We start from the raw sequence: 22,374 nt of genomic DNA on the forward strand, positions 1-22,374 counted from the left end.
TCTGAGGCCCCTCAGCGCTGAGGCTGAGGCTGCAAGAAGCCAGTGCAGATCCAGGACAGGGTGCCTCTTGTGCCCCCCGGGGGCGCCTGCAGACATGGCGCTCAGCCCTGAGCCCCCGTCTGCCACCAGCCCCTGTCCCAGTGGGCAAAGGAGTAAAGTGAGGTGAGCCCAGCGTGATCTGCCAAGGTTGCTGGTGAGTGGGTGAAGAACAGGAAGGGACCAGGCCCTCAGGTGATCTGAGCCCAAGGCAGATGCCAGCTCCCTGACCCAGAGCAGAGGGGAACTCGGAAAGCCGCCGTCCACCACTACCCCCTCGCCCCGCCAAGACCCTGATGGCCCAAGGATCTGAACTCCAGCTCCAAAATTCATGCAAATTCAATACTCTACTCCATAATATATCTGGGTTTGTTTTTATATAAAAATAACCTTTTTCCCTAAATTTTTGCGCTAGGAAAACATGCCATGCTCACCGTGTGGCTTTGTATACCATGCCCCCAGCCCCGGTCCCGTGGGGTCTAGAGCCGTGGCCTGAGGGTTGTGGAGCAGGCAGGGAGGGGGCCCAGGACGGCGGGCAGGGTCCTCAGGCTGAGGCAGGGCAAGGTGGGGGCAGGTGGGGGAGCCCATCTGGGTGGCTGGGTGGCGCTGGGGCCCTGGGTGCCGCTGCCTTCACTGGTGGAGGTAGGCTTCCAGCCACATGTTGCCAGACTTCTTCAGGGACCTGGGAGGCGGGGGGCAGGAAGAGGTAAGGGACTCAAGTGCAAATATTAACCCCCTCCCCCCACGATGATGAGTGTGAGTAGAGATGTCCCCGTTCCCTGGTGAGCCCCTGTCCCCTGGGGCAGGCACTGGGTGGGGCTGGAGGGGGGCATTGCGAGAGGAGGCTACACTCTCATTAACTGGAGCGGGACCTAGACCTTGAGTCAGGAGAGGGGGCAGCCAAGGCCAAGTCCAGGCAGGAACCAGGGTGGGCCTGTCTCTCCTTCACCCAGCTCTCTCTGTTGTTTCCTCCTGCTGAGCCCCGCGACCCAGAGATTTGTAAGGCTTGGAATCTGCCCACCAGGAGCCTGACATCAGGCAGAGGAACCAGAAACATCAAGAACTTGCTAGGAAACCCTGTGCCAGGTGTCCTAAAGGGGCCATGCCAAGTGGCAGGGGCCCCAAGGATTGGGCTGGGAAGGGCCATGAAGGAGAAGTAGGCGGGACTTCCCTGGTGGCGCAGTGGTTAAGAATCTGCCTGCCAATGCAGGGGACACGGGTTTGAGCCCTGGTCCAGGAAGATCCCACATGCCGCGAGCAACTAAGCCAGTGCGCCGTAACTACTGAGCCTGCGCTCTAGAGCCCGCAAGCCATGACTACTGAAGACCGCGCACCTAGAGCCCGTGATCGCAACAATAGAAGCCACCGCAATGAGAAGCCCGCGCACTGCAACGAAGAGTAGACCCCGCTCACCGCAACTAGAGGAAGCCCACGCGCAGCAACAAAGACCCAACACAGCCAAAAATTAATTAATTAATTAAAAAAAAAAAAAAGGGAGAAGTAGGTGTTCCAACACCAGTATAGAAGGAAGGGCATCCAAATAAAGGGAACAGCATGTGCTAAGGCACAGAAGTGGAAGAGCTCTGGCTGAGAATCTGGCCTCTGTTCCCCACTGCCAAGGCTACCATCAGGGCCAAGCCAGGTCATCCCTGGACGGCTGCAGGAACCCCCACTCTGCTCTTTCTGCCCCATCGGTACATTCCCCCAGTCAGAGCATCCTTCCAAAATCGTGCCGCTCCTCCACTCAGCAACTCTCCCACACACCTAGCACACTCCTGCCTCAGGGCCTTTGCACGGCTATTCCCTTGCCCCAAATATTCTTCCCCTAGATGTCTCCATGGCCAGCCCTCTCCCCTCCTCCCTGCCTTGCTCACACGTTGCCTTCTTAATACCACCCTGCCACCCCCCCCCCCCACTAAGAACTGCAACCCTGCCTGGCACCACCCAGTCCCTCTCCTGCCCCCACCCTCAGGTTCTGTGGTTTTGTTTTGTTTTTTGCCGAAGCACTGCTCCCCTCCTCACATTTTCTGTAATTTACTTATTTTAACTGCTTGTTTTCTGTTTCCCCCGCTCGGATGTCAGCTCCTGGAAGGCAGGGATGTCAGCCTGTTTTGCTCACTGATGTATTTGTAGCACCAAGGACAGGGCCTGGGCCTATGGTAGGTGCCCCCTAAACCCTGGCTACGTGGGCGGACGCTGGGAAGGGAGGTCACGGGCTGAGGGCAGAAAGGCCGGTCGGAAAGGCCTTGGACGCCGGCTTCTACAGAGGAGCCCACGTGCGCTCAGAGAGCCAGGTGGGCGCTCAGGACGGGGCCGACCAGGCCGAGGGTGGGCAGCGGCCCCAGGGAGCCACCGTAAGCAGAGAACCCTTACCCGATGATGTCCACCAGGGCGGTGAGGAAGGGCTTCACCTCGTAGCTGAGGCCGTGCTTGGCGCACAGGGCCTTGACCAGCGGGGCCACCCTGCGGTAGTTGTGCCTCGGCATCGTGGGGAAGAGGCTGGGGGCAGGGAGAGCGTGTGCTGGCACCCCCCGTCCACCCATCACCCCCCGGGCCCCGCTCACCACCTCTCCCAGGCCCTCCGGGAAATCCAGGGCTCACGTCTCGGCCTCCCTGGGGGAAGACTGGACAGAGCGGCTCAGGCCTCACTCCCACCCCCGTGGGCCCCCGGGGCCTGCGCTCACTGGTGCTCAATCTGGAAGTTGAGGTGTCCGCTGAACCAGTCAAGGAAGAGAGAGGGCTCCACGTTGCAGGTGGCTGCCAGCTGCCGGGAGTGGGCGGGGCACGAGTGAGGGGGCTGGCACGGAGCCCGACCCCGTGGCAGCCCCATCAGCGCCCCCATGCCTCTCCGCTGGGACCCCACCCCCACCCCCACCCCCAGGACGGACCCCGCCTCTGCTGCCCACCTGAGAGCTGGCCCAGTCCCGGTGCTTCTCGTGGCCGATCTCCTTGGGGATGTGGTTCATCTGCGTGATCCACACGAACCAGTGGCTCTCCAGGACCCTGTGAGGGGAGGCTCAGGCACTACCCCACGTCCAGCTGACCACTCAGACCCGGGCTTCAGCTTCCCCATCTGTACTATGGGATTGCGGCAACCCCTCCCCGCTAGGGTTTAAAGCAGCTGAGTGGTGCAGGGGCCATTGCCAGGTTGAACCCAGAGTTGCCCTACTCAAGACGGGGGACACCCCCGGGGCCGCGTGTGAGCCAGGCCGCTTCCCTGAGGCCTGCCACCCCCAGGATCTTGCCACTCAACAACCCAGGGAGACAGTACTGTCCCCATTCTGCAGATGGGGACATGGAGGGCTGTGGTCAGGGGCCGCTGTCGCCTGTGTGTGAGCTCCCCGTACCCTGCCATGCCAAACCTGGCCATACCTGACAGCCACAAAGAGGAACAGCGCCCCAGGAACACCATAGAAGGGAATGTAGGACAAGAGGAAGCGGGCGTAGAAGCTGGCGGCCCAGAGCAAGTCCTGTAGAGGAGGGAGGAGGAGGGCAGAGGCCTCGAGGCAGCCGGAAAGGGGAGCTGGGGCATCCGCCTTTGGCTTGATGTGCCTCGGACGGCACGTCACCGCCCCTCCCTGGGCCTGGGTGTCTCAGCCAAGTAAGTGGATAGGGTCCTTGCCCTGCCAGCCTCACGGGGCTGACCATGGAGGTGAAGGTGCTGTGCAGGGGTGTGGGCTGAGGGAAGCCTTGCCCGGGAGACAAATGCCTGGCAGAGTGGGCCCAGTGGATCCCTAGCCCCAGGGAGGACACCCCCCACCGTGAGAGACCCACAGCAGGCCCTGTGCATACGCCCACTCTCCCCCTGCAACCACACACAGGCACACACTCACTCCCCTTGCGCGGGTGCACACGCGCGTACCGCACCATCACAAGCACATCTGTTTGCGTTGGTTGAGAGGGGCTGCCCCCTGACGCCCCACCTCCTGCCACCACAGCTGTACGCCCAGGGGACCCGGGCAGGGCCCCCACTCACCGTCCACTGCATGCACACCAGCATGTACGCCAGGTTTTCCACCTCGAAGTTCACCAGGGTGAGCAGCGGTGGGCCGACTGCAAGGAGGGGCGTGAGAGGGCTCAGGGGTGGGGCGGGGTCACCGAGCAGGCGGGGCACAGGGAAGGGGGAGGGGCTCTGTTCCTCCAGGAACGCCAGCGGCACTCGGTGCTGGTCCCATCCTGCTGGGATGAGCCCGCATCACCCACAGGGCCTGGTCCTCACTCATTCCCTCCGTGTCTGAGCCTCTCCAGGCTGGTCCTCGCCGCGCCACCTCCTGTGCCTCTGCAGCAGGTCGGCACCAGCCTTATACATCCGCGCCCTTCAATCCTCACCTTGTTGCCCCAACGATTGCCCTAGAGCTCTGGATCGCCCTGAGGTGAGGGTAGGAAGGAACTCTGAAAGCTCCAGGCAAGGCTGTGGTTGCTTCCTTCTGCCGGAAGGTACCCCAGGCAGAGGGAAGGGCTGGGGCAAAGGCCTGGCGATGGAGGTCGGCATGGGCTGCAGGCTAGGGTGACCAGAGAGAGGCCGGGAGAGACCTGGAGGTGCTGTGCTGATGGGGCTGGAAGCCGTCAGGTGGACCGTGCAGGCCCCGGCATGGCCCCCACCCCCAGGGAGACAAGCGGACACTCACTCAGGAAGAAGTACAGGTGCTGGTGGTTGTAGGGTAAGTATCTGCGCTTCTTCTTGCCGTACTGTGGGGACAGGCAGCCGTTGGGGAGGGCGGCTCTCCAGGCCCTCCTTGTCCCAGGCAGGGTCAGGGGGCCGGCTGGGGCCCAGGGGCCAAGGCAACTCTGGATTCTAACCAACCGGGAAAGGGGTAAGGGGTACCCCCAGAGCAGGGGCTCAGCCTGGAGCTACAGTCGGGGGCTGGGTCAGGGGCTGGGCCACAGCGGGGGGTTCAGGGACTACCAGTTCCCCTCTGCTGCAGGCCCAACCCGAGCGTGTCCCCCATGCACCTCGACGGACGACTCCCCCAGAAGGAAGACGGGCGCCACGGTCACATCCGGGTCCTTGTGGAAGATGTTGGGCTTGGCGTGGTGCTGGAAGTGGCGGAAGTTCCACCAGTGGGCAGAGAAGCCCTGCAGGGGAGGGGGCTCTCAGGAGTGGGGCCAGGCCGCGCCCCCCTCTCCATGGCAACGGCACACTTGCGCAGACCCAGTGTGGCCTCCCCACCAAGCCCCTGGCTGCCCACCACCCGCCCCCAGCCTCACCTTCAGCTGCCCCATCACAAACTGCTGGGCCACGTGGTTCCACCGGGACTTCCTGAAGATGGAGGTGTGGCCCAGGTCGTGCTGCAGACACCAGCTCTGGGCCTGGGGAGACGCAGGGTCAGGAGCCGAGGCAGGGAGCCGCCTGGGGCCCAGCCCTGGGCCCCGGCCAGCCCTCCCAGCTCTCAGGGCACCCCCAAAGCTGGCACTCCACTCTAGACCCTAGTAGGCCAGTTTCCTCGGGAGGTCCAGGGGCTGCGGGTCTGTCATGGAGCTGTAGGCGGCAGCCGTCCAGCTCCCAGTCGTGGGCTCTCTCTGGGCTTATTAAGTTAAGAGATTCCTTTGCATATTTAAACTGCAGCTTGACCCCCAGATACACACTTATGGGACTGGTCATTCATTCATTCATTCATTCAGCAAATATGTCCCGAGTGTCCATGTGTGCCAGGCCCTGTGTCTGCTGGTCAGTTTAGGTGGCTGCAAGATAGTGCTGGGGTCACCTGGGAGACGGCCAGGATGAGGGCGGCGAGGGTGCTGGGCACCCAGCCGGGGCCGAGGAGGTAGACGATGAGCCAGGCGAGCAGCTCCATGGCCAGGATGTGGCCCAGCAGGAAAGCGAAGAAGGTGGGCTTGGCCTCAAACAGCTTCATGTCCTCGACCGCCTGGCGCAGGGCTCGGAAGTCCTCGATCAGCTGGGCCTGCCACAGCGGAGCGGCTGGTCAGCCGAGGAAGCGAGGGAGGCCCCAGGCGTCCCCGGAAGCCCCCCCAACAGCCACTCCTCCCAGTGTCAGACCCAGTGGGTCTGTGGCCGAAGGGGATGGAGGGACGAGAGTGCCCAGCCTGGGGTGTGAGCTGGGCTGCTGGCTGGCAGCAAAGGCTCCTCCGCCACCCACAAAGGGTGTGGGGTACCTGAGAAGCAGGGAAAACCGCAAGAGTGCAGCTCATCAAAATTCTCATCATAGATGGGGATGCAGGGCCCAGAGCAGGGAAGGGGCTTGCCTGGGGTCCCCCAGCAAATGCTGGTGCAGGTGTCCCTACAGCTCTGCCTACAACTGTCTGCCCAGGAAGGGAGGGCAGACCCAGCCTTGGCCCCAGGGCCCCTTGGGATAATTCGAATGAAGCTGCTACTGGCAATGCCTTCCGTCCCCTCCAGCCCCCCACTGGGGGCTTAGCCTCCACCAGGGCCCTGCTCACATTCTGGGGTCCATCCTGGCTGGGCTCCTCCGGGGCCAGCTCTCCAATCAGCAGGGGCTGCAGGAACTTGCGCACAAAATTGAGGTCCTGGTGGAAGGCGTGGAAGGCATCCTGAAGGAGAGTAGACAGTCAGGTGGACAGACAGACCGCTGGAGTAGCACCCAGAGGCAGCAGGCAGAGACAAAGTGGAAGGGCTGTCTATGGAAGGGCAGAGCAGACAGACACAGACAGGCAGGCAGGCAGGCAGTCAGCTGGTTTTACAGCAGTCACAGAAATAGGACCACACGGGTCAGCCCTGCCTGTGAGCCCTCCCTGGTCCTCCCCAGGCCTTGGGTGCCCCAACGGACATCCCTCGCCTGCCAGGCTCCAGCTGTTTCACACCACCATGGGGCCCTTCCCCAAATTTGGTTGGGTATTTAAAAATCTGGATTTACAGGGGACTTCCCTGGTGGTCCAGTGGGTAAGACTCCATGCTCCCAATGCAGGGGGCCCGGGATCGATCCCTGGTTGGAGGAACTAGATCCCACATGCATGGCGCAACTAAGAGCCCGTGTGCCACAACTAAGACCCGGCGCAGCCACAGTAAATAAATAAATAAATATATTTTTAAAAAGTCTGGATTGGGACTTCCCTGGTGGCGCAGTGGTTAAGAATCCGCCTGCCAATGCAGGGGACACGTGTTCAAGCCCTGGTCCGGGAAGATCCCACATGCCGCGGAGCAACTAAGCCCATGAGCCACAACTACTGAGCCTGCGCTCTAGAGCCAACGAGCCACAACTACTGAAGTCCGCATGCCTAGAGCCTGTGCTCTGCAACAAGAGAAGCCACCGCAATGAGAAGCCTGCACACCGCAACAAAGAGTAGCCCCCGCTCGCTGCAACTAGAGAAAGCCCGGGCGCGGCAACAAAGACCCAACGCAGCCAAAAATAAATAAATAAATTTTAAAAAATAAATCAGGATTTACAGAAAGTTCTCCCTGGAAGACTCTGATTCCTTTCCTGAAAGGGTTTGACTTTTCCAAAAAGATCACTGGAAAGCTTTCTTGAAATCATATGCTTTTCTACTGGGTCACAAATATCAGATTAATCAGCTTTCACAAACACAAGCAGCGGGTAAAATGTGGGTGAGGAAACTTGTAATTGACAACCACTGGGCCACCGGGAGAAAAAAGTCAGTCGAGGACCACACAGCCCGAAGACGCTCGAACAGTTAAACTCATCTGATTTTAAAAGCAGGAGTGGAAAATATAAGTTTTTTAAACAGTAAGTTAAATAAACAATCTAACATTCCTGTGATTCTCTGTAATGGGGGCGGGGTGCAAAGCAGGAGAAGGGGTTGGAGGAAGACAGTGACCCCAGGAAAGATAAAGGGCTGTGGAAAGAGACCGGTCAGGAAGTGACCCCCACCTCTAGCAGCGGGCAGTTCTGAAGTGTGAGTAAACTTGAGCTTCACGCTTGGGACTCACTCAGTCTTCCTGATCTAGCCCTGGCGTCTCTGGCTCATTGTTGTTCACAGCTCTGCAACCAGTTTTTATCTTTGCACTTTCAGAGGCTCTCTCTGAGGGAGCCAACCCCCAGCCGGCCAGCAGCCTGAACTGTGGAAGCAGTGCCTGGAGTAGTGGCGGGTCCCCTTGGGCCGGGGAAGGTGACTGCTGGCTGCTAACGAGCCTAGCAGCGTCTGGTGGGTGCTAAAACAGCAGGGCCTCTGTACTCACTCCAGGACATCCCAACCGTCCCATCCCCGGGGCCAGAAACACCTCAGGCCCCTCCAGCCCCCTCCTAAAGGCCACCCCTGCAGGATTCACCCAAGGGGTCCCCTTTCCTGCTCTCTTACTGGCCCAGGGCAGTCTGAGGACCTGGGGGCTCAGAGAATGTAGCTTCTGGGATAAGCTAGGCCCTTGGGAAGGCTGACTTGGGGCCCCTCCCTGGAGCTCATAATAGGGGAAGGGGTTGTATAGGTACAGACCTCACCCTCAGCAGGGAAGAGCCTTGATGGAGGAGCAGCACCCCTGGGAGGGGGGGGGAGGGGAGGCTGGCCCCACAGGAAACTTCCCCGGGCGCTGGCCTACTGGGGAGCGGGGGGAGTGGCACGGGCAGGGGAGCCAAGAGGAAGACTGCTCTTGTGCGTGGTTGACCCCGCTCACTGTGACCTTGAGCGAGTCTGTTCTCCTGCCTGGAACTAGGCAAATCCAGGGGGCAAATCAAAGGGGCGCGCCTCCAGGGCCTTTCGGGCTCTGGACTATAGAGCGTTACGTTTTTTTTCTTTTTAATTATAGTCAAACACACATAAAATTGACCGTCTTCACCATTTTTTTTTTTAAATAAGATATGTGAGGTACATCCTTAACTTTTTTTTTTTTAATTTTATTTATTTATTTATTTTATTTATGGCTGTGTCGGGTCTTCGTTTCTATGCGAGGGCTTTCTCTAGTTGCGGCAAGTGGGGGCCACTCTTCATCACGGTGCGCGGGCCTCTCACTGTCGCGGCCTCTCTTGTTGCGGAGCACAGGCTCCAGATGCGCAGGCTCTAGAGCATGGGCTCAGTAATTGTGGTGCACGGGCCTAGTTGCTCCGCAGCATGTGGGATCTTCCCAGACTAGGGCTCGAACCCTTGTCCCCTGCATTGGCAGGCAGATCCTCAACCACTGCGCCACCAGGGAAGCCCCTTCACCATTTTGAAGTGTACAGTTCAGTGGCATTAAGTGTACTCACACTGTTGGGCAACCATCACCACCATCCATCTCCAAAACTTTTTCATCTTCCCCAATTGAAACTCTGTCCCCATGAAACCCTTGCTCACCATTTCCACCTCCCCCAGCCTCTGGAAACCACCGTGCTGCTTTCTGTCTCTATGAATTGACTCGTAGAAACTTCCCTGGCGGTCCAGTGGTTAAGACTCTGCGCTTCCACTGCAGCGGGCACGGGTTCCACCCCTGGTCAGGGAACTAAGATCCCACCAGCTTCGAGGTGCGGCCAAAGAAAAAAAGAATTGACTCGTAGAAGAGGAATCATACAGTATTTGTCCTTTTGTGACTGACTTGTCACTTAGCATAATGTCTTCAAGTTTCCTCCATGTGTGGCATGTCAGAATTTCCTTCCTTTTTAAGGCTGAACGAGCGTTGACTCTGATTACCTCTCGTTTTCTTTGACACCCTCCTGGTGGCACACAGAGCCCACATGCGCACAGAGGCACACGGCATGCTCACAACGAGTGTGACACCAGAGGTGCACACGTGTCACGGAAGTGCAGTGCCTTAAGCATGCGCCTCCACACGCGCAGACACCACCACAGACCCACGAAGGCTCCCAGACACGCTTGGGAATCCGCGCACAGGCAAGGCCACAAGAACACCTAGACAGACAGACCCAGCCTGGCACACACGCAAACTCACAGAGCAGCTGTGTGTACTGTGGCTACGGCCCCGGGCTTTCCTCCCTCCCAGCCCTGCTCTCTCACGACCTCTGTGTCTGTTCTGGGGCCACCCCAGCGCCGGGCAGACCTCAGATGCTCCAGGGCCATGCTGAGGAGCTGTGGGAGCCGCTCTCCCTCCCCGACTCCTTTCCCTTTGTCCTGATTCACCCAAGCCAGGCCTGGAAATACCCTGAGGGAGGACAGAGCCAGGCTTGCCCGAGGGACCCCCAGCCAGGCATGTCCTTTGCACTGAGAAGGGAAGGTGTGAGCCCCCTCAGGTCCGGGCAGGGACATCCCAGAAGTCGTGGACAAGCCTTCAGCTGGTGGGTGGGAATACGCGGGGCTGTGGCAGGTCCTCGGATAGCAGCTCGGGTTCCTGGGGCTGGGTGGGCACTGCTGAGCCTACGCTTCTTGTGGTCTGAGTACCAACAAGGTGGGTCCCTGGCCGTAGACCAAAACCTCAGCAAACAGCTTTTTCTGGAACATTGGCTGGGGCCATGTGACTCAGTCCTCTTTGGCCTCTGCTTAAGGATTCAGGAGCTGGGCAGAAGACTCAGGGAGGTTGAGCCACTTACCCAAGGTCACACGGCTCTATTTGATGGAGGTTGGAGCAGAACTTGGTCTGACTGTAAAACTGTGCTTGTGGCCACTCGGCAGTAGCCCCAGGGTGGCCACTCCTGGTCAGAGGGGAGGCAGTGGGTCTCCTAGGTGGGGGGAAGGGGCCCTCATCATGAGGCTGGTCACCATCCTGAGTAGCCAAGGATCTGACTGCTCGGAGACCGGGCTGTGGGGGTCAGGATGGTGGTCCTGGTGTTTCTGGGGCTGCACTGACCAAGTTGCAGTGTACTGCAGGAGGCCCCACCCCTGATGCACCTGGAAACGTCCTCCCAGGGGCATAGGTGCAAACTCTGCGACCCTCCCCCACGGGGGTGGCAATTGAGGCCTCTCACTAGTTCTTGGAACAGAGTTGGGTGAAACTTTTAGAATTAAAACGATGTCTCTAAACATAAGCTGCGGTTGGCAGGGACAGGCCCTTGTTCACAGCGGCGGCCTCAGAGCCCTGCACAGCGCAGGGGCAGGATGGCAGGGGTGAATAAGTGGACAAGGAGCTCACAAGCCAGGGGTCTGAACCATTTTGCCCGCGAGGGAACAGAGGCTCTGGCCTGCCCAGGTCAGAGTTTGTAGTGGCAGAGCTGGGATTCGAATCCAGGTCTATCTTCTGTGATGTCCCTGCTCTCCCAGGACAGAGCTCCCACCCAGCCTTGCTTCAGTCCCTGGAAGCCTCAGAGTGGCTCCTGCCCTGCCCCCAGCCCTGCCTTGAACTCCAGGTAGCAGCTGGTTAAGGGTGGGAGTGGGGAGACTTAGGAGCCAGCCTGCAAGGGATGGAATCTGAGCCGCCACTTATGAGCCGAGCCCTGGAGCCACAGACAAGGTCGCACCCCCTCTCCATCCTATATTTTGTCAGTAAATCAGGAACCACAAATACCCATCTCGTGGAGCTGCTGGGAGGACTGAGTCAGTGCAGGCAGAGCACTTAGAAGGGGCCTGGCGTCCAGTGAGATTCGGGCCCGCAGGCCTGAGGCAGGAGGGTGGAGGTGCGCCCTGCTGGTCACGTCCTGGCCAGCCTGAGGCTAGGAAACAGGAGGGGCTGGCAGCCTCCTTCCACCCCAGAGATAAGGTAGGGGCGGGGAGCATTTCTGGTCACTTCTCCAAAGAATCTGGAATGTTCCAGATGAGGAAGGGGGTAGAGCAGGGAAGGAAGCATGGCTGCTGGGGGTTCAGGTGGTCTGGGTCTGCTCCTCTTAACCTCGGCTCAGGAGGCAGCAGTGGGTTGTGAGGATGGGGGAGTGGACACACCCAGGAATTTCTTCCTCCCTCCCTCCCTCTCCTGGGTGGGAAGATAAAGCAGGATCTCACGCCCAGGTCAGACGCTCCTTCCCATCCTCTCCCTGGGTCTCCTCACAGGAGGCCAATGGGGAGGCACTATCAGTATCCCCATTTTATAGATGAGGAAACTGAGGCCAAAGGGCACACAGCCCTGAACATGAGCATCAACTCCCGCTGGAGCAGCAGAGCCCAGCTCAAGGACGGATGTCCTCAGGAAGTTGCCCCTGTCCCCCCAGCACCCCTGGTGTCCCTGGTGACAGGTGTGGTGGTGGTGGTAGGGGTTCCTCCATCCAGCACCCTTGGCCTCACAGGTGTCACTGACCCAGCAGTGGCCTGAAGTGGCCAGGCCCTCTGGCCCCAGGTCCTCTCTCCACCACTGAGCTCTGGCTCTTTCCCGCTGCTGTTTCCTGAGAAACCCGTGGCTGCCGCTTGGGCATCCTTGGGAGGAAATGCAGAGGGACTGCCAGGGTGCTTAGTATACTAGCATCCCCACCCCTGCTCCCCAAGTTCCTGCCCAGCACCATATGATCCGACGCCTCCTCCAGGGCACTGCCATCCCCCTCTCTCCCCACCAGGGGCCTGGGTGGGTGGGGACATTGCAGAAAACACCCACAGAGCCCAGAGAGGTCACACTTCACGGGGAGTGGCCCTTAGGCAGCTTTCAAGGCAGCTGGCGTGGTAAGCGGTAAGCGGAAGCAGAGTACGGGCTCTGGAGCCAGGTTGTCTGAGTTCCTGGCCAGCCCCTCTCTCCGGCCCCACCCTCGCTCTAGAGCCTCAGATCTGCCCAGACCTGCCCCTCCCCAACTCCCAGATACAAACCCCATCCTCCAAGCCCAAGGACAAAGGCCCTGCCCTTTGAGGGTTCCAAGAAGATCCCTTCAAATCACCCATATTCAACCTCAGTCTCCTCATCTGCAAAATGGGCTAACGCTAGGACTACCTCTGAAGTTTGTTTTCTCAAGACCACACTGAGCTAAATCCTAATGGTTCCTGTTGGTGTGCCTGAGCCCACAGCATCACTTGCCCCCTGCCCTGGACATACCTGCACGCCAGGGCCCAGATGAATGGCCACCTCTTCCAAGTGGCCTCCCCTGGGGAGGGCAGGTCCCCACCATCTCTTCTCTTAATGCCTCCCCCTTCTCCTAGGAGGCTCTGCCTTCCCCCTCCTCATTAGGGATCTGTTTAAATGTATATCAGATTCCCCTGGCTTCCCTGCTCTGCCCTTCACGCTCGCCTTAGAATAAAACAAAAGTCCTGCTTCCCCTGCTACCTCTGGACCACACTGCCTGCCCTTCTCCTCACTGCTGTGCTCCAGCCATGCTGACAGCTGATAGCCTTGCTGTTCCTTAAATGCACGGAGTACAGTCCCACCGCTGAGCCTTTGCCCTAGCTGGTCCCTCTGCCAAGGAACATCCTCCTAGCAGATTTTTTTTTTTTTTTTTTTTTTTTGTGCAGCATGTGGATTCTTAGTTCCCCGACCAGGGATCGAACCCGTGCTCCCTGCAGCGGAAGAGTAGAGTCCTAACCACTGGACTGCCAGGGAAGTCCCTCCTAGCACATTTTTTGTTCACAGCTGTATCTTCAGAGGTTAGAACAGGGTTTGGCACGTAGGATATGCTCGTTGCATATCTGCTGTTGGATTTAATGATTTGATAATTGAAGAATGAATGAATGAATGAAATAAACAGCTAAGTGGCAGTGGAGCAGGTGGTTACGAGCGTGGGCTGTGGATTCAAATCCCAGACCCATCACTTGATTTCCAGTCACTATGCCTCTCTGAGTCTGTTTTCTCATCTGTAAAATGGAAATAGCAGTAACAGTACCTGTCCCACAGAGGTATCGTGAGGATTCAAAGAGGGAGTATCTATAAATCAAGCACTGAATTCGGAGCCTGGCACATAGTAGGTGCTCGGCGCCCAGCCCTGTTAAACTCATGACCAGCAGCGGCTGGGCCTCACCCCTCCATGGCTGGCTCCACTAGTCTCAGGCCGCCTATGACTCTTAGACAAACCTGGCCCAAGGCCCAGAGCACTCTCCCCAGGGTACCCGGCTTTGTATCCCAGGATGGCCACAGACTGACTTCACGGCGCAGGAACTCTGGGCATTTCCTGGCAGGAAGGCTTTTGTGGCGTGAACAGGAGAACAGCTGATGGGCAGCAGGGGCTGCTAAAAGGTGGCTGCGGGAACAGAGCCCGGCAAGATGGCTGCCCCACCCCCACCTGTGTTCCAGGGCCGGGGATGGCGTGCCTGGGGCCTGGGCTGGACCACACAGGGCACTGGGGTGATCTGATCCCCGCTCTGCCCTGTGGGCCCACCACAGACAAAGACTGGGGTCCCCCAACCCCAGCCTCCTCACAGCCCCTTTGGCCTGAACAGACCAGGTATTTCTGGCAACTCCAGCCCAGTGTTTGGGGCCTCGGGGAAGCTAAGAGATGGCCTGACATCATGTCCTGTTACAGCCGTGAATGAACCAGACAAGGTCACCCAGCAAAGAGGTGGCTATGCCATGGCTGTCCACTGCACTCTACAGTCTGCAGGGCACACTCACACTTATCAGCTGGCAACATACACTGACCAGGAACAACTACACGGCAGCTCTGGGGCCAGGGAGTTGAGAAGGCACAGTCCCGCCCTCAGCCGGCTCACTGTCTGGCCCAGCTGTCCCCACTTTACAGATGAGGAAACTGAGGTTCAGAGGAGTGACATGCCTGGCTCCAGGTCCCTGAGAGCCTCCAATGGCAGAGCCGGGACCTGGCCCCAGGGAACGGACAGAGTGTTTTAATGGAAATGGGAAAACAGACCTTACTGGTGACGAATCAGTGAGAAAACTGTCAAGTGGGGTCTAAGGGTCTAGAGCTAAATGGGGTTCCCACACAGGAGGGCCCCCAGCACAGACCTGGGCACCAAGCAGGAAAAAATGACTCGTAAATATTCTCCATCGTCTTCCTCTTGCCAGCCTCCATCCCGTCCGACAGGTCAGAGGTTGAAAACAGGCCAGAGTAGCCACCCCCAGCATCCTGGAGGGGTGGCCAGGGCTCAGCCCGGCTGAGGGGGGAGGGGCTGTGGCACCTCACGCCCCCCACGCCCTGGCAGCAACGCACACATGTATAACCACGCACACAAACACGTGCCTCGTTTGCACATGTACAGGCCTAACACGGCCACACACTCCCTGGCCCACAGTCAGCTCCGACTCCGTGGCCACCGCCGGGCCGCTCAGCACCACCCACAAGGCTTTCTCGGTCAGCTTCTAGAGTTTCAGGAGGTTTCTGACCCTAACCTCTCAGCTTCCTGGGGAAGTGAGAAAGAGACACTTCTCCCCCTAAAAGAGTCCCGGGAAGGTTGTCCAAGCCATGGGAGAAGGCAGTGGGCAGACAGCAGATGTTTCTGGCAACAGGGGCACTGACCCTCCTGCGACGGGACACAATCACTTTTGTTATCTAAAGTTCCGCCAGTTAGGGATTCATCCCCTGGAATCTTGAAGACCTTCCTGGTACCCAGCGTGACCAGCCTAGAATTTTGGATGGTCAAGGACAGAGTGTCATGGCCCCGAGTCCTATTGTCCAGATGGGGGACTGCGGGAAAAGGGTCTGGAGAGGAGTCTCATCCCGGTGCTGCTCTGCCAGATGGTCCCACTGAACAGGCCACATTCCTCCTTGACCAAAACATGTCTGAACATGGCTGGAAAGGGGAAGCTGGGGTCCACAGGGGCCAGCCTGTTCCTGGGGTGAATGTGCTTCCCAAAGAGGCCCACCCAGCCTGACTAGCAAAATTCTCCCACATGCAGCTGTTAGCCCAGGAGAGGTGAGTCACGGCTCCTCAGAGCCATTTACAGCAGCAGCTCTTGGGAAAGCCACAGACCTCTAGGCCTCGCTCAAGTTTTGCTGCCCAGCCTCCAGCCTCTGATGGCACATCCTTGCCAGCCCCTGGGGAACCCGCCCTACCTCTGGCTTCCAGCAAGCGCTCAGCATGAGGAGCCTGGTCTGGGAGAGCCAGCACTGAGAGGAGGAACGTCAGAGCATCAGGGAGCCCCCTCACCAAGGGCCAGTGCTTTCTGCCATGACACACCCACCTCTGAGAGCCCCTTCCTCCCGCACAGATCTGCTCCAGCCCAGCCCTGCTCCACTGCCGGGGGTAGCGGTCCTCCATGCTGATGTGGTCTCCTGACTCCACATCAGGCCCCGGCTAGTACATCCCAACTCTGGGTCCCCAGCCGGGAGGTCAAAGGTCAGCGAGAGTAGGAAGGATGCTAAGGCCCCGCCGGTGGAGCAGGGCACGGTGCCCACGAGCAGGCCCCGGCGAGCGCTGGGCTCTACCCCGCCAGCGGTGGGCGGCCTTACCGTGGCGTCCTCGGCGCCGTGGTGGCCGATGAGGCGGCTGCCCCCCGGGTGCCGCTGTGCCCAGCGGCTGATGTCGTAGACGCGACGCTCGATGACCAGCCACTTGTCGCCTGGCAGGTTGTGCGGGCGGATCTGCTCCCAGCGGAAGGTGGGCAGCGGCGCCCCCAGCTGCGCAGGTCCCCCTCCGGGCTCCCCGACGCCGCCCATGGCTGCGTGCAAAAGTCCTCGCGAAGCCGGGACCTCGCCGAGCGAGACCCCTTGAGGAGCGAGGCCGCGTTCAAAGACCTCCTCCGCCGCCACCCGCTGCTCCGCGGCCCCGCCCTGCCGCTGCGGCCGCCGTACGAGCGTGCGCCGGGCTGTCTGCGGGCAACTTTTCACTCCCTTATAATCGCGCTGACAGCGCTCGCCTCGCCCCTCCCCGTACCCCGGCCCCCGCCGCCGCCCCGTGCCCGCCCCAATCCCGGCGCAGCGCCTTGGCCCCCATTGGCTGCGCCGCGCTCTGGCGGGGCTGGCGGGGAGGGCCGTGTCGAGGCTGGCGCGCCCCGCCCGCGAGGCTCCGCGGCCACCACACCCTGGCCTGCGGGGGGCACCGTCCGCAGCCCGGCTTGCGCTCGGCGGGGCGGGGCCGGAGGGACGGAAAGCCCACGGCCGGCGTCCGCCGCGCCCTCGGGGGTCCGGCCCGCGCCCAGTGGGGCCCAGAACAAGAGTCTGCGAAGAATGGGCTTCCCGCTGCGCCTCCTAGAACGTTAAACCCTGAGCGCTCAGAGGTGGGGACACTACCTAGGGGTGACCGTAAACAGCTCTCAAACCGTGGGTCCCCAGAATCGGCTCAGCGAGGCCCCTCCATCGGGACTGAGGTTACTGGCCTGACCGCCCTCCCCCCGCCCCCGCCCCCGCCCCGGACCATCTATGGAAGTCGGTGGTCTTCCTGCCTTTGGAGCTGCAGGGTCGGTGACGCCTCGGGATGGCCATTGGGACAGAAGGGGAGCAGAGTGGGGAGTGGGGTGCTGTCATTCACCGGATGTGTTTGCTCTACTGGCTGGCTTGCCCCGTACAGTACCCTTGCCTATTTTTTACTTAAATTCCTTCTGAGAGTGTAGGTTGCTCCCCTACACTTTGTAATTTTTTTGAGACAAAGGTACGTGTTCTTAAAAGTTAAGAATTCACACCTAACGCCTAATGAAATCAGGCTAAGGTTATGCTACAGGGCAGGAAGTGTCAAACTTGAGTGCACGTCAGAATCACCAGAGGGCCTGTCAAGACACTGACCGCTGGGCTCATCCCCGGAGTGGGACTCAGCAGGTCTGCTTTGGGGGCAGAGGATTGTGTTTTAACAAGTTCCCAGGTGATGCTGATGTGGTGAGGCGGATGTCCTGGTTTGGGGAACACGCTTTGAGAACCCTAAGTAGAGTTCTCTGATGTGCTAAAATTTTATTTTCGTTTAACACTTTGTAGGAAATCATTGTCACTAATATTTGTGGAACAGGTTGGGCAGGATCCAAAGAAGGGCTTGAGGGGTCGTGTGGGTTCTCCTTGGTACCAGGAGCACCTGCATTCGGTTGCCAGGACAACCAGTAAGGCCTTGTCGCCAGCACAGCTGTGGGCGGCCTGAGCCCTCTCCACTGAGGCGTCCTTGAACCCCCTCCCTGAGCATGTGTGGGGATAGAGGAATGTGGTTGGCAGCTAAGGCTGGAGGTGACGGCAGATGCCCCTGCCCCCACCACGTTCACACATGGGCACAAGGATGGAGGAGGCGTGGCCCTCACCCTGTCTTCAGCAGCCATCAGTGGTCAGTTGCTGACACCTGACCCGTTCCCTGGGCCCCAGCCTGGTGTCAGCTCATGTGAGGTAGTGGGGAATTGAGTGGGTTAGAACCTTCACTCGCCCCAGCTGACCCCAGAGAGATGAGGCAGATGAAGGCCCTCATAGGATCCCCTTGGAGGTAAAGCAAGGACAGGGCTCAGGGCCAGGCCATTGCCTCCAGCTACTTCATCCCAACACGGGGAGAGAGATGGCTGAACCCTCCTGCCACCTGGAGTTGAGTGGCTGAAAGCCCGAACGATGTCTCCTCCCCAGAGCCCAACCAGCAGCTTCCCACATTTCTCTGCAGGCCTTGGGGACTTCCATAGCCTCTCTGGGCTTAAAACCAGTGGGGCTGGCAACTTTCCTGGAGTCAGGGGCCCTGGGGAAACTAGGGATTGCATTGTTTCCAAACCCCCATCAGGGCAGCGAGGCCCCTCAGGCTACTTGGAAAGAGAGAGGGACTACTTGACATTCCTGAGCTGCCAAGGGGCCACTGTCAGGGCTTTGGGTTTAGGCAGGGGGAGGGGGAATTATCCAAAAGGCAAGGGAGGGTCTGGCCAGCTGATGCATATTTTTGGGGGGGCACATGAGGTTTGAAGAGAGCCCCTGTCCCAGCCCCTGCTGGGCTTCTCCATGAGCTGCTACACAGCCTCTTGGACACACTGAAGTCTCCACACCCCTACGGTGCCACCAGCCACTGTCCTGGGGCCAAATGATGTTTGTGTAGGCCGCGTAGGGGCGACGGTGGCCCAGTCGGGCAAATTTCCGAAAAACTCTGGGCCTACCAGAAAGAGCAGTCACAAAGCCCAGGTGTTTGTTCTCCAGCAGACACGCAAAGTGGACCCAAGTCAGAGCTTTGCGATTTGGCTTTGAGTTAAAGCTCACCACTTTTCGAGCTTGGTTATTAGGCCCTAGACACAACTCCTCAGTGAAGAGTTATTATTCATTATTCAAGAGCCCTAGCAGCCATGAAAGACTCTCCCTGTAGGCATCACTATGATGGTACAGTAGAGCTCCTTAGAATACCCCGTAGTAAGAAAAAAGAGGCTGTGTACAAATGGCCAATGGGCATATGAAAAGATGCTCAACATCACTAATCTCAGAGAAATGCAAATCAAAACTACAATGAAGGGGCCTTCCCTGGTGGCACAGTGGTTAAGAATCCGCCTGTCAATGCAGGGGACACAGGTTCGAGCCCTGGTCTGGGAGGATCCCACATGCCATGGAGCAACTAAGCCTGTGTGCCACAACTACTGAGCCTGTGCTCTAGAGCCCGCGAGCCACAACTACTGAGCCCACATGCCGCAACTACTGAGGCCCGTGCGCCTAGAGCCCGTGCTCCACAACGAGGGAAGCCACTGCAATAAGAAGCCTGTGGACCACAACGAAGAGTAGCCCCTGCTCAGTGCAACTAGAGAGAGCTGGCACGCAGCAACAAAGACGCAAAGCAGCCAAAAATAAATAAAATAAAATAAGTAAATTTATATAAATAAATAAATAAATGGTAGGAACTGTGTTTTATACAAAAGAAAAAAAAAAGATACATGCACCCCTATGTTCATAGCAGCACTATTCACAATAGCCAAGACATGGAAACAACCTAAATGTCCATTGGCAGATGAATGGATAAAGAAGATGTAGTACCTATATACAATGGAATACTACTCAGCCATAAAAAAGAACGAAATACTGCCATTTGCAGCAACATGGATGCAACTAGCAATTATCATGCTAAATGAAGTAAGAAAGACAAAGACAAATACCATATGATATCACTTATATGTGGAATCTAAAATATGACACAAATGAACCTACCTACAAAACAGAAACAAAATCAGGGACATAGAGAATAGATTGGTGGTTGCCGAGGGGTGGGAGAGGGTAGGAGTGGAAAAGTCTGGGATTAGTAGATGCAAACTGGTATATATAGAATGCATAAACAGTAGGATAAGGTCCTACTGTATAGCACAGAGAACTATTGAATATATTCAATATCCTGTGATAAACCATAATGGAAAAGAATATGAACAAGAATGTGTATATATGTATAAATGAGTCACTTTGCTGTACAGCAGTAATTAACACAACATTGGAATTCAACTATACTTCAATTAAAAAAAAACAAGATATCACACAGCCATTAGGATGGCTATTATCAAAAAACACCAGTGAAACAAGTGTTGGCAAGGATATGGAGATATTGGAACCCTTGTACACTATTGGTGGCATTGTAAAATGGTGCATCTGCTATGGAAGACAGTATGAAGTTTCCCCAGAAAATTACAAATAGAACTACTATATGGGGGCTTCCCTGCTGGTGCAGCGGTTAAGAATCCGCCTGCCAATGCAGGGGACACGGGTTCGAGTCCTGGTCAGGGAAGATCCCACATGCCGCGGAGCAACTAAGCCTGTGCGCCACAACTACTAAGCCTGAGCTCTAGAGCCTGCGAGCTACAACTACTGAGCCCACGTGCCACAACTACTGAAGCCCGCGCGCCTAAAGCCCGTGCTCCACAACAAGAGAAGCTACCGCAATGAGAAGCCCACACACCTCAACGAAGAGTAGCCGCCGCTCGCCACAACTAGAGAAAAGCCCGCGCACAGCAACGAAGACCCAATGCAGCCACAAATAAATAAATAAATAAATAAATTTTTTTTAAAAAAAGAACTACTATATCATCCAGCAATCCCACCTCTAAATATCCAAAAGAATTGAAAGCAGTGTCTCAAACATATATCTGTACTTCCATGTTCATAGCAGCATTATTCACAATAGCCAAGAGGTAGAAGCAACCCAAATGTCCATCAACAGAGGGTGGATAAACAAAATGTGGTCTATGAATACAATGGAATATTATTCAGCGTTAAAAAGGAAGGAAATCCTGTCTCAGGCTACAACACAGATGAACCTTGAAGACATTATGCTCAGTAAAATAAGCCAGTCATAAAAAGACAAATACTGCATGATTTCACTTATATAAAATCTCTAAAGAAGTTATAGAATGGTGGTGGCCAGGGATGGGGGAGGGGATTTGTTTAATGGGTACACAGTTTCAGATTTGCAAGATAAAATAGTGCTGGACAATTTCACAACATTGTTTCACAACAATGCAAATATACTTAACATTACTGAACTATACGATGAAAAATTGCTAAGATGGTAAACTTCGTGGGTTTTCACCACAATAAAATAAATGGGAAAAAAAAAAGAGAAAGAGTGGGGCTGCAAAGGTCATTTAGTCTGATATTCCCAACTCAAAGATGAGAAAACTGAAGCCCAGAGAGGAGTGACTTGCCCAGGTACACAACCCTGGCAGGACCAAATCAGTACAGGCTTGGCAGATGGTAAAATGTGACACAGCAGCGCAATGTGTGAGGCCAGGGTGGGGCTGGGCTCAGGCTCAGTGACTGTGGTTGGTGCTGGCTTTTAAGAGGTGGCCACCCGTGCAGCACTACTTAGAGAGACCTGAGTGGGTTATCTAGAAAATTCACTTAAGAGGAACAATTCCTGTGTGGCTGATGTGAGCTAACCTTCCCCCCCCAACTCCAAAAGCCAAAGCCCTGAGCTCCCCCCATACCCACCCCCAGAAGCCTGCAGAGCAGGGGTGAGGGCACCCCCCACGGGGTAAAGGTGAGAAACAAACCTAGATTAAAATCCTGCTCCGCCACTGCCTGAGCCTGTTTCTACATCCCTGAAAAACAGGGAAGGACCTAATGCAGCATCCGGGACGTGGCAGGTGGTGAGTAGAAAGCATCTAGGAAGCTGGCTAATACCGAGGGCTCTGGAGCTGGGCTCATTTATTCCTATTCTGGGGCCACCATTTCCTGTGTGACCTCCTGGTGCCTCAGTCGATTCATCTGCAAAATGAGGAAAACAGTACCTCATAGGGTTGTCCAGAGGATTAAGTGAATTCGTTCACTTAAAGGGCCTGGAACTAGCCCCGGGACACAGTAAGTGCTCAGCTATTAGGTATTGTTGAGAGATACTGACGCCAGAGTGTAAGGGTCACAGGCACCCCCCAGGCATCTCAGCTACTGTTTGCTCACCTTGCCTCACCTGGGCATGACAACAGGGAATGCTATTGCAGGGGCAGGCAGAGCACATCTGGCGTGGGGATTCTCTGCCAGGTTGCCTGAAATGTTGCCTGGTGTCTCCTTGGCGCTGGGTGTGGCTGGACCAGGAGCACAGAAGCTCAGGGCAGGAACGGGCAGCTCCAGGGCCCAGACTTTCATCCTCCTTTGTCCCCTGGCTGACCCAGGATTGACCCAGGACAGAAAGAGACTGGTATGCAGGAGAGGACATAGGTGACCCCATATAATGTGGCAGGATACACCCTTCCCTGACATCCTCCATCGCCTTCCTTGCTTTACTTCCTCCATCTGACACTGTGGATGTCACCCGTGCATTGTTTTTATTGCCAGTCTCCCCGTGAGAGTCTCAGCTCAAACGAGGTACCCGCAGCACCAGGAACAGTGTCTGGCATATGAGTTGCCCAGC

At 57.2% G+C, this 22,374-nt stretch overlaps 1 protein-coding gene across 1 annotated transcript; it reads right to left on the reverse strand.

Moving 5' to 3' along the window:
* Positions 1 to 387: 387 nt before the first annotated feature.
* On the reverse strand, positions 388 to 16,467 carry FADS3 (fatty acid desaturase 3). Its single transcript, XM_082477930.1, has 12 exons — positions 16,074 to 16,467; positions 6,436 to 6,546; positions 5,742 to 5,939; positions 5,245 to 5,346; positions 4,990 to 5,112; positions 4,665 to 4,725; positions 4,013 to 4,089; positions 3,409 to 3,506; positions 2,943 to 3,039; positions 2,721 to 2,800; positions 2,410 to 2,535; positions 388 to 718 (listed from the first exon to the last, which is right to left on the reverse strand). The coding sequence occupies exons 1-12, from the start codon at positions 16,278 to 16,280 to the stop codon at positions 667 to 669; spliced, it is 1,332 nt and encodes a 443-aa protein (XP_082334056.1). The 5' UTR covers positions 16,281 to 16,467; the 3' UTR covers positions 388 to 666.
* Positions 16,468 to 22,374: the final 5,907 nt, after the last annotated feature.

The sequence above is a fragment of the Balaenoptera physalus genome, assembly GCF_965194825.1.
Source record: "Balaenoptera physalus genome assembly, chromosome: 10".
In the NCBI taxonomy this organism is placed as follows: domain Eukaryota; kingdom Metazoa; phylum Chordata; class Mammalia; order Artiodactyla; family Balaenopteridae; genus Balaenoptera; species Balaenoptera physalus.

Coding starts and splice junctions, on each gene's coding strand:
- FADS3 (XM_082477930.1), bottom strand. CDS start 16,280: ATGGGCGGCGTCGGGGAGCCCGGAGGGGGACCTGCGCAGCTGGGGGCG. Junction 3,507..4,012: donor TGGTGTGCATGCAGTGGACG/GTGAGTGGGGGC, acceptor CCTCCTCTACAG/GACTTGCTCTGGGCCGCCAG. Junction 2,801..2,942: donor GGGACTGGGCCAGCTCTCAG/GTGGGCAGCAGA, acceptor CACTCCCGGCAG/CTGGCAGCCACCTGCAACGT.